Below are 12,140 nucleotides of genomic sequence, written 5' to 3'. Positions count from 1 at the left end.
TCTGCTCTGATGACCTAGGCTGGAGATCATCTAAAGCCCAACAGATGCCTCCTGCTTTCAGTTTGGGGCCCACTGTGGTCAGCTCCATGCTTTCTTGTTCCCTAAACCCCTCGGGCTCTAAAGAGATAGGGAATTTTCTTTATTAAGAACTCTCAACCAAATGTCACAAATATGACAATATAAAGTTGTTCTGAATGTATCTCAAGATTAAAATCTTTAATTTAAAGCTTTAAACAAGTGCAGATATATATAAAAACCCTTGTAAACATAATAAATATTATTAAAGACTGATTCAGAAAGAAAAAGACTAAAGACACAGGAAGCCAGTGGGAATTAAGGGAGACATGGAGACTATGGAGCAAACTCCCACCTAGTGAGAGACATATAGGCAAACAGAAAAGATGTCCAACGTGCCAAACAAGCAGCAGGTGAGATACACAAAGATAAGGGTGACCAGAGGGAAAACACACACACAGCCTGCAGTGGAACATTTCGAGGCTATGACTTGTAGGTTTTCCCCAACAGCCTTTAAAACTAGCCCATGTCAATCCAGTGACAAGGACAGTCAGGGATTTAAACCAATGTTGGCCATGCAGCCTTAAAACTTCACCAGAAGTTTCCCATCCTTGCTGTTCTTGACGACTGCCTTGAACCACGGAGAAAAAATTTTGATCATGACCTTTTAAAAAGTGTGTTTTAAGTAGCTTAATTGTCAGTTACAAACGGCAAATGTGGAACTGTGCTAAAATCATAAACTTGAAAAATCCATCAAGAGGAAACCTACCAGAAACAATCTGATGGTACTAAAAATGCAAAGAGAAACACGACATGCAGCTACATACGTGATGCTTGGCAAGTTCAATTTCAATGGCCTTAGGATCTCCTCCCACAGGTTTCTGCTCACTGAGCAGGCCCTCGGTGTGTGTCAGCCACGTCAACAGCTCATCCAGGGCGTGCTGGAACTGGCCCAGGGCTAACAGAGCCCCCTCCAGCTTATGCTACAAAGAAAGTGAAGAGGAAGAAAAGCCATATGAATTCGATATTATGAATGACATACCTTTATAAAAGTAACAAAGGCAAAAAAATCAATTGAAAGCATATCCAATGAAGCCCAATCAACATATCCAGTTTGAAATTCCTTGTGGTTAAAAAAGTCATGTGAGAAACAGGAAGAATTCTAATAAAATAAGACTTTAGGGGTTTTAAAAGTTTAGGTACATAATTATCTAATTTCTTTTAATAACGATTTTACTTTAATATATGAACTTGAACTTTTCTAACTTCTTAATGAAAGTGTCAGGGTTTACCTGTCTGTTGATAATTCTTTCATCCAGACTATCCCATATTAATTTCAGCTCCATTAATGGGTCTTGAACAGTGTGTTTGTCACTCTCTTCTGTTACTTTCTTCAGCAAAAGCTCTGCTTGATGGTTCAGTCTCTCCATTTCTATCTGCTGTTGGTAGGCCTCGGACTTAAATTGCTATTAAAAAGAAAAAAAGATATAAAGGAAATGTGTTTTAAATCAAAACTTCAAACAAAAAAATTCTATGGATTCAATATTTATTCTAATTCGTACTTCTTATAGTCAGGGAGGTGAAGAGAAATAAAAATCTAACACAAAAGAATTATAAATTAAAAAAGATGAGAAGTCTTTTTTCTTTATTCAATGTTTTATGATGGAAAGGTATTTCTATTTATAATTTTGATATCTCACACTTTTGTCCCCTACGGTAAAAAAAAAAAAAAAAAGGTAAGAAATTACAAGGTTAATCTTATTTCTAATGTCTACAGATACTCAATATGTGAGCTTTGAAATTATAGAAAATAAAATAAAAAATAAAAACTCCCCCAAAATATCTCTAAGAAACCCAGGTTAACATTGCTTGCTCAAAAATATATACACATCTTGTATCCACTGAACATTTTATGTTTTCCATAGCTGTGCTGTGTTAATAGTTATTCCTACACCTCACCCACTGCTGACTCAGAATAACATTATTTTCTCTCCCAGCACTCACTAAACGTGTATTTAATAATCTTGGCGTTGCCAACCAACACAGGTTAGCAAATGGTTGCTTGTAGGAGACTGTCCTTTCATAAAATATTTATTTTTAATCTGTAATAGTAAATCATTAAGTAGTAAGTCATTAATGGCTAAACAGTCCCTTAATTCTTTTCAAGCATAAGAATAATAATAATAAATACTAACTAAGGTATCATGAATACGTGCTTTATTTTCACCAGGCCTGTAAAGAAAATAATTTTATTCTCAATTTAAGCTAAGGGCATAAAAGTGAGACCAGTTAGAGAACTGTCCCAAGGGTATCTGGCTAAGTAGAAGCACTGGGATGTAATGTGAGACAATCTAATTTCAGAGAAAGCACTCTTAAGCAGCCTGCTGTATGAAAACTATTGAGATATATGTAAATATCCAAAAGTGTACACCTGTGAATGTACACAAAGTATATCATGTATTTACTACATGATCACATATAGTTAAAAAAACTGCAATCTAATGATGGCAACCATAATAATTTCTAAATGAAATATTCTAAATTTTACTCAGAGATGAAAATGCTAGAATTTTAAACCCAGGTAATAACTATATAAAAAAATCTAGCAGAGTTCATTGAAAATGGTGTGATATCTCTGTGGATGGAAACTTGAAATCAGGAAGGAAACAGCTGATCCCACTTGGATAAATCATCACCAGCACAGAGGAATTCAAAGAGGAAACAGTCCAGCCATTTTCATAGCTGGAGATCAAGAACCACAAAAGCAAAAATTACAGAGGAAAGCAGATGGAAAACCACAAACATTTTTACAAAACAAACATTTTGGGAAATACTATTAGACCACGGATGTTTCTTTAGCCTGTTAGACTAAATGGATTACTCTGACCCCCTGAAGAAAACAAAAATGGTGCTATATGGGTACTGAGGGCAATGAAACACTCCTGAATAATGCAGTTATGAAAATCCTTATAGTCTGAGCTACATATGCATAAAACACACCCCCCCACACCCTACCTGCACCTCCCCCTCCTCACTGCATTTCCAACAGGAGGATATCTGAAAGGCTGTAAATCAGATCTTAAGAGTAGTTGCCTCTGGGTACATAACATTTTGGGTGGCTTTAAAAAAGCCACTTTTTTTTTTTTTCTCATTTGTATTTTCTGACTTTTCTATAATGAACAGGGACTGATTTAATAATAAGACTGGCATTTTCTATCATTTAATGAGCATTTACATGCTGCTCATTTTGTACAAGCACCTTATTAAACCAGTTTCACAATCAAAATGTTAACTAATTATGTAAAATAAATTTGCATAAAGAATCCTATGAATAAAGAACATAAAATGCAATCTTTGAAATTAATGAAGTCCACACATACCTTTAGCTCCTCAATCTGCTGCTTGACAGTTTCAAGATCTGTTCCAATTGGTGACATTGAAGCTAATTTACCACCCGCAATATCTACCCAGTCAAACACGGCCTGAAAAACACATTAGTCCACGAGTTATCAATACATCTGAAATTGTTATAACATCCCAAGTGTTACAGAAAAGTACAATCATAAATCTATACAGGTATTAAGAATTGAGCCCATTTTACCAATTAAGATGGTTCACCTAAATAAAAGCAACAATATGCTGAAAAAGTTGTCCCAAATATGCAGTAGACATAACCTCCAATTCTGCATCCAAGTTTGCAAAGGAAATTCTTTTCTGAATAGAATCTTAGAATACTAAGAATTTTCAAACACATGCATCTGAAAAAAAAAGTTTTAGAAATTCCAACACATGAGATAGAATTCTCCATGCTTTCTTATGTCTAAGAGGCAGATGATATAAAAATACTGAAAGAAAAATATTCAAATCCATCTGCTTATTCAAATTAGCAAAAAGTTTATTGTTCAGCACTTGAGTGAAATAGTTGGCCCAACTAAAGCCTGACATGTTATTTAGATTAGCATTAAAATCCTGCGCCTACAGAGATTAATATTATGACCGTTACTCTGAATTACAGCACAGACTGCACAATCTATTTCTCCTGTTCTTGTTACGTAATACAAACATTTCAGAAAGGCACAACTCACATTTCTTTCAGATACTGAACACACAAAATCATAATGGACTTTAACAACGTTGCCAGACCATATAGAAGGAAACTATCTGGTATTTTTGGTTATCATTAATAAACCCAAGAACTTAAGCAGAAAACCAGGAAATAAAATTTATTTTACTTCACAATCAAACCCTGAAATGTCTAGAGCTTCTGGACCTTTAAGATCTAGCTCTAGCTAGCCCCAGCTATTTAATAAATCAAGTGGCCCTTCATTTCCCACAGGTGATGCTACTAACCTCCAGTGGGTCTTGTTTTTCTAGCAGGGGTAAGGACAGAGTATGAGTCCTGGTGCCTAGCCAGACCCCTCTGGCTAATGGCTCCGGAGGCCAACAGTCTGCAAATGGCAGCAGTGCCATCTCTTAGCCATGGAGAGGGCACAACTCAGTCCTTACCAGTAGTTCAGGAAAATTATGATCTGGTCTTAGAAACTGAGGGCTGGAGCCTGATTAGTTACTGGCCTTTGAAACCTAACCAATAAATTATCTCTCTGGTTAAAAAGTGGGGGAAGGAGTAAAGTTATATAAGATATTATTTGTAGTGAATTTTTTCATACATTTCCAAAGTTCAAAACACTTTCAGCTGGCATAAAGCCTGGCTTGTGATATTTATTTTTACAAATATAGAAATGAAATGGCACAATAAAAAGGAAAAGATGTTCTCATCTGAGCTTTAAAAATAATATTCACTTGGTTATGGAAATACACAGAAGGGCTTTTTCCATACGGTAGGAGGATTGACAGACTCAGCGTTGGCCAGCCTATTAGGAAATGGAATAAGACTGAAGAAGGTAGGGAGAGAAACACCCCTGAGCTGTCCTCATCTGACAAGGTGATTTTTCATTAAAAAAAAAAAGAAAAAAGAAAAAAGAAAAAACTTAAAAAATGGTTAATAAACTGAAGGAGAGCCCTTACGGGATGTGAAAAACAACCATGGAAAGGAATTATGTATATGGAAAGGAAGAATAGCATTTTACATTTTACACAACAGATTATGAGCTAATAAAACAGAAATCTATTTTAGTTCACGGGGAACACTGGCTTCAAATCAAATTTCTTTACTCTTTAGTTAAACTTAGTGATATTTTTAGATAGTGTTTACTCCTTTCATCTTACTCCACTCAACTTCAGAACAGAACTCTGACGCGGTTCCATCTCACTGTCTGGTGCTAAACCATTACAATGTTTTAAACAGTAAAACTTTTCTTTTCAAAGCAAATTTCACCACGTGTATAAACATGCTTAGATGTCTCTGTACATCTACACAGATCTCAAGAACTACCTTCTAGAAGGCAAACCACGAATGACAGTAGACGAGGCAGTTGCCTGCACACTGGCAGCCCTAGGGCAGTGTCTATGTGGGCCTCTGCAGACCTCAGTCACAGGCCTCCTCCCACCGGCAGCCCCGCCTTGACCCCCTTACCTGCAGTCCATCCTGGTACTGGACGGCAGCCTGCATCGCCTCTTCGAGCTTGTCCACCCGGTCTTTCCAAGCCTTATTTAGAGAATCCCAAGCTGAATTTAACTACAACATAAATATTAGAACTCTTTTAGTATCATTTGTTAAGTTTTCAACAACTTCTATCAAATATGCTTTAGTTATACAAGATCTCTTTAAAAATGCATTCTAGCAAGAGAAGGAAATATGCTAGTTGTACCTCATCTATACTCTTCTTGACAATGGGTTTATCGGGTTCCCCACATGCAGCAATGAGTTCAGAACCCAAGTTAATAACTATATCCAGCTCTTCCTGTAGTCCATCTATTTCCTCCTTTATGGCCTACAATAAAAAATAATTTTTTAAGCAAAAACACACTGGAACTAAAAAGATACACACAGACATTAATTAGACTTATTTCTAGGAGGTGGGGTTATGATCAATTTTCTTCTTTCTCTCTTCCAAGCTTCTGCAATAAATTTGTTTCAATAAGAAGAAATATTTTAAAGAAAAAAGTGTCCTTTGTAACAGACATCAAATGTTTGTCATGAAAACAACATTTAAAGAATTAATTCTATGTAACAAATACCACAAATCAGCTCCTTTAAATATTAATAACAATGAAAAGTGTAGAAACATATTTTGTCTTTCAAACAGAGCAGTTTGGCAGTATTTAATTGGCAGTATTTAACATGGAGGTTAAGTGATCAAAAAAAGAAAAATCTAAAAAAACCCTACCTCCTCCCCATACAGCAAAACCAAGCTTACAGATACAGAGAACAGATTGGTGGTTGCTGGAGTCAGGGGACAGGAGAAGAAGAAATTGGCAAAGGGGGTCAAAATGTACAAATTTCCAGTTTTTGAGAAAGAAGTCATGGAAATATAATGGTGACTGTAGTTAATAGTACTGTGCTGTATACGTGAAAGAGTAAATCATAAAGAATAAAATAAAATCACAGAACAAAATAGATATAAGTAAAGTATGAGTTTGAAAACTTCATACAAATTAACGTACTCATTAGTAGATTTAGTATAATCTAGCTCTGGATTAAATTTTATGTCATTTCCCTAGGACCTATAAGCTCTGGATTAAATTTTACGTCATTTCCCTAGGACTTATAAGCTACAAAAAAAAAAAAAAAAAAAAAAGGAAAATGCAGTGTTTTACTTTTGCCTTCATTTTCTTGGTTAAATATATTTATTTGTTTGAGAAACACTTAAGAAGCATAAACAGGCCCTAAACTGGGCATTGGGTGTACAAATAAAAATGGATAGGGCCATTCCACTCAAGGAAACGAATATGCAAAGGTACAGAGACCAGAAGGTGCACACCCCAGTGCTGGGGGAGCCCCTTTCTAATGAAGGAGCAGCAGGACAAAATGGCTTCGGAAACACAGGCTGGCCCACGCGAGGATGCGAGAGGCCAGTCCACTGTTGCAAGAGGCTGCGGAGGCCTCTAAGGGTTTTGAAGCAGTGATCCGGTGAGAGTGGATCTGGAGAGAAGACTGATGGCAAGGCTGCAGGTCTGGCAAGGAAAGAGCTCTGAAGGTAAGGCCACCACTCTGGAGGACTTCAGAAGCCAAAGATGGAGCTAAAAAGGCCCTGAAATAAGGCAGAGGCAGTGGGGATGAAGAGAAACTTCAAAAATATGTACTAAGTGAAATCTGTGGGTATAACCTATATCCTACTACATCACCAAGCATTCCACTTTCAGAATGAAATATAAATTTGAATAGAGCAATTCTGAATATTTATCAGAGGAATCCAGGTTTCATTACACCACAACTTATTTTATTTTTAAAGGAGATCTGCTTACCTCTGCTGCTTCTTGTTGCTGTTTAACTACTGAAGGATCAATTCCAGGATCCTCTAGATCCCGGATGAAATCTTGTGTATCTTTAGTGGTTACTACCAATGACATGTGATCACACCAGAACTTCTCTGCTAATTCCATTACATCCAGTAGTTTGGCCTCCCTTTCTTCCACCAGTGTGTGTATGTTCTCCCAAATGAAAACCATTTGGTCAAGCTTATCCTGAACAGCTATAACAAAACATAGTATCAAAAAGGCAACATGTTAGTGCCATATAAGCAACAAAGTCAAATGTTTTAGTTCACATGGCAACAGTGATTCAATCTCCTAAGTATCCAAAACTGGATCCAATTTTGGTTGACCCCAGTCTATTGGATAATGCTAGGCCCAACACAACATATTCCAGACAAATGAAAGACCTCAGGGTATACTACCCCTCCCGAACCATGGCTCTTTTTGACAAAAGCAGATGCTCAAAGTCAAGTGAGCTCAGAGTAGACGAAAGTTTACCAAGTTTCAAGTTCACCAAGGCTGACCTTAATTCCAAAGAAAATGACATAACCATCTAAGCTCTCCAAATCAGGAATAACAATGTCTGTTCAATTCTAGGAATATAACAATGTAGGATATGTATTTTGGGCTTGTTTCTAGAGTACTCTTATCATAAACTTCCACTAATCTATGTGTATGCCTTTCCTTCGACCCACCCAGCTCCTATCTTTAAGATGGCTGGCTAAGGTCGTGGTTGCCATTTCTGCGGCTATGGGACTACCCATTCTGAGGTACCCATTCTGTAAAGTAGTGTGTGATTAGTAGTGAGGAAAAAAAACCCCTAGATTTGGTGTTATTAGCACCATCCTTTATACATCTGGTTTAAAAGTCCCAGAGAACACATGGCTTTTGCATAATGGCATGTTCTATCTGTAACTGATTCCACGAACACAGGAAAACACAAACGAGGGATTTATGTACACAGCCCTTCAACCCCACGGGTAATATCTTTTCTAAAATTATTATGCAACTTACTGTCCGTTAACAGCATGAACATTTAGATTTATTTTAAAAGTAAAGCTCAATTGTTTCCTTATTCTGAAATTATTACCTCTGGCAGATATGTCTTTGTCAGTGCCCTCAGATCTTGCGATCATTTCTTCTCCCCGCTTTTTAAGAGTTTCATACAATGGCTGTAGCTTCTCCATGTCCACTGACACATTCTTATTCTCACTGATCTGCTCCTTAATCTTCTCCACCTCAGCTGAGATCGAAGGTGGCTGCCTCAAACGCTCCACGATGCGCTCCAGGCTCTCAAGGATCTGGTCTATCTTGTCATGGAACTAGAAGTAAATCAAAGGGATCACTTATGGCGAAAAGACTTGTGCTATCAAAAATGAAATTTAAATGGAAAAAAACCCATCTATTTAATGTCTCAATCATGAATTAGATCTTTGATCCTCTGTTAACACACCTACCCAGTTGAATGTATTTGTTACCGAACAGGATGGGTTAATGTATAATTGGACAACCTGATATCAGTGTCTTACCCATCACTTCATTTTATCATATTCAAATGAATTTTAAAAATTAAGTCCAATAAACTGTGTGTTTCTCTATCAAAACTGTTTTGTTTTTTACTCATTACTTTGATATCCTAAAAAGTTATATTATTAAGTATAAGATTCATGAACATTTTTGATGAGAATAAAGGTATTTCTTAAGTTATAAATTTCCTGTATTGAAAAACGTTAAAAAACGAAACAGAAACAAAAGCCTCCCTGATATTGTAACAGAAGTTTGAACTTCACTCATGTTCAAACACATGATCAAATTCATGAAAGCATTTTAAAGATCTGTCTGCGAAGGTACCACAGACAATAAAGCAAAGTTATAAAAACTCACTCAGGTTCTACACTACCTTCAATATTAAAGGAATCATCACTCAGGATTCCATAAAACAGACCACTCTAATGTGAGTGCATCTAACGATTAAAGCCCAACTCTGAAAAGGGAAAATCTGTTGGTAATTTCAAATTCAACTTCTTGAAAACAAGTATTTTCAAAAGGGAAAAATACCAGTTTCCAACTTCATATTTTTTCCTTCTCACTCAGTACACAGTCTTTCTTCTTATTGCCTTCTTGGGAGTGTCTCATTAATAATGATAATAACATTTTCTTTTAGCTCTCCCAGAGGTATCTACTGTGGATGGACACTTCTTTAAATATCTGGGCAGTGACGACAACTGTATGTTTCTTAAGTCATTGAGAATTATTTTGTATTATATCTACAAGCAGGCAAAGAAATATAAGGACTGGACCAACCAAATACCACCTTTGAGGAGCGAGAACATCCATACTCAGATTTAATGTAGTAAAATAATTTTGTTTGAACTTTAATCAGAAGATCCAAGAAAATGTGTTTCCATGCTCTTCTGTTTGGAAGAGCTCAATCATCTTTCTGGTGCAAATGATTACCTGAGTAGACTGAGAAATAGCTTCATCCAACGCCACGGCCCGCTTTTTGACATCCTCTTTAATTTGACTGTAAAGGGTGTCAGCTGCCACGTACTTCTCTTGGATAGAAAAGCCTTCGCCTGGGCTCAATTCCAGTAACTGTGGCCCAGTTTTGTTCATCTTATCTATATGAGGCTTGTGTTCGGCTATCAGCTCTCGCAGTTGCTATAACAAACCAAACAGCTTCTCAGTATCTCAGGGTCACGCCTCCATATTACAGCTGTCTACATGCCCAATGCATCCAGCTGGCAAGAAACACCAAACACCCTCCCCATCACAAGGCATTTAACACAGGATGCCTCATACTGCTCTTGGCCATCAAGAGATGCCCTGACAGAAAGAATAAACAACAGTCTGGTCATGTCAAAGTCTCTTTAAGGATAACATACAAAAATGCTGGTTGACTGAAATAATCGCAGTTCATTTTGCCTTTCCCATGAAGAGCAGTACACTTGGTCAAGGGTCGTATTACATAAAAGAATTATGAAATCACTATATCCCCAACCTATAGTGACCAAGCCATAATTCTTGGTAGTCCCTTTTTATACACTCAGAATAAATGCAAAAATTTAAAGTGGAGGTAGGAAGAAAGAGAAGGAAGGAAAAGGAAAGAAGTTCAGCAGAGGGCAGACATAATGCAGGGAGAAAAAAAACTATACATAAAGCTAAGTTAAGGGGATATAAGCCCACAAGGCATTGTAATTATATATAGTTAAACTAATACAAGATGTACACATATGCATTACATTATATATACCTAAGTATAAATCTATTCTATGTACATATATGATGTGTATGATATATATATACAGGAATGAATCTATCTGTATTTATTTTAAAATGCTAAAGGCTACAGGGTAATCTATCAGAAACACAGCTATATAATGAGCATTATTTGTAAAGCGCATTTAAAGAAAAATACATGACACGTTTTGCATGATGTCATCTAATTAAGAGATACAATGATATTTACACTAGTGAGTGTGCGTAATCCAGGTGAAGCCCCCATTCCTTATAGGGAGACAAATAAATCTGGAATAAATAAACTCGATAGAACTTGGGGCCTCCACTGAGTAGTTTCTCTTGGGCCAAATCCAAAGCCACATCCATCTTTGCTTCCAGGTTTCCCTGTGGCACTAAGGAACCTTCCATTTGTACCACGTTAGTGATTAGGTTCCATAAGCAGAAATTCCTTACCCTCACCAGAAGGTGTATCTCCTTCTATTTTGCTACTGCCCTGAGAGAAATTATATTCAGGAGAGATAGCCTAGAAAAAAGCTACCAATCTTCTCCTGCAAATAGTTTCATTTCTATGATTCATCAAAAAGAATCACCAAGATGGCCACGTAACTCTAGATTTTTATTTAAAGTGCTCACTAAAATTAGTCATATAAATTATTTTGAAAATCCCTATGGAAATTGGTACATTACATCACCAACAATCCCCAATACTATTTTTGAAGTTTTTCTGAAGGCTGTCTCAAAACTCTTGAAAAAAAACTAAATAAACATAAATTCAATTAAAAAAAAAAAAAAGAACAGGGGTGTTCCAAATCTAACCTGCTGCCCATGAGAATGTGGGAGGGTCATGTCTGCGATCTCGCTCCCAAGGGGTCCAGGCTGAGATGTTCTTATTTTTGTTTTCTGTTATTAGACCATCTAGTCATGCTGCCTTAAAGAATGGAGGTGGTAAGGGTAGTATCAGCTAATAGTCCCACAAAAAAGGAATGTGTACACATGTTCTGGTTTCAATACTCAGCAAGGCATCGTTGGATGGTGCAAATGATAACGCTTGGAGTTATCAAGAGACTGTCGGGTAAAACAAGAGATCTCTGCTCATTTGAGATCTTTAATGAGATATTTCCTGAGTTTCCCAGCATCTAGGGAGGTCTCATTTGTGCAGCACCACCAAAGGACACCTTAGTTTGGGACTTACTGAGATGACCCATTTTTAGGCCATTCCTTTTCTAGATGTGTAGTAGTACTAGATGTCTACCTGGGTGTACGCATGGAGAAAGAGCCCAGTAGGAGATTCTTTTGCCTCATATGTAACAAAATGATTCTTGGCAACATCGTTCCATAACATGCCAGTCATGTTCACGTTACACGTACTTAGTGTGACCTCAACACACCTACCATAGAGTAACTGGCTCTTCGAGCCATTTTTTATTCCTGATTAGAATGAAGCTCAAGATGAAGCTGTGGAGCTACAGAAGAAATGCTGTTCTAGAAGGCTGTAAATATTAGGAATAATT

At 36.9% G+C, this 12,140-nt stretch overlaps 1 protein-coding gene across 22 annotated transcripts in view; it reads right to left on the bottom strand.

The window, feature by feature from the left end:
- Positions 1-12,140, bottom strand: part of DST (dystonin) — a 466,510-nt gene that overhangs the window by 39,217 nt on the left and 415,153 nt on the right. For all 22 annotated transcript variants that reach the window (XM_032864474.1, XM_032864488.1, XM_032864489.1 and 19 more), the window contains 8 exons: positions 9,847-10,050; positions 8,480-8,711; positions 7,381-7,607; positions 5,784-5,906; positions 5,549-5,650; positions 3,396-3,497; positions 1,308-1,481; positions 843-998 (listed from right to left, as the gene is read on the bottom strand). In XM_032864474.1, the coding sequence (XP_032720365.1) occupies positions 843-998; positions 1,308-1,481; positions 3,396-3,497; positions 5,549-5,650; positions 5,784-5,906; positions 7,381-7,607; positions 8,480-8,711; positions 9,847-10,050 (1,320 nt within the window). The remainder of the gene's footprint in view (positions 1-842; positions 999-1,307; positions 1,482-3,395; positions 3,498-5,548; positions 5,651-5,783; positions 5,907-7,380; positions 7,608-8,479; positions 8,712-9,846; positions 10,051-12,140) is intronic.

The sequence above is a fragment of the Lontra canadensis genome, unplaced genomic scaffold (genome assembly GCF_010015895.1).
Source record: "Lontra canadensis isolate GAN:19392208 unplaced genomic scaffold, GSC_riverotter_1.0 scaffold27, whole genome shotgun sequence".
Classification (NCBI taxonomy): Eukaryota; Metazoa; Chordata; class Mammalia; order Carnivora; family Mustelidae; genus Lontra; species Lontra canadensis.
Note: the sequence above shows the minus strand (reverse complement) of the source record. Positions and strands in the feature narration are given on the sequence as shown.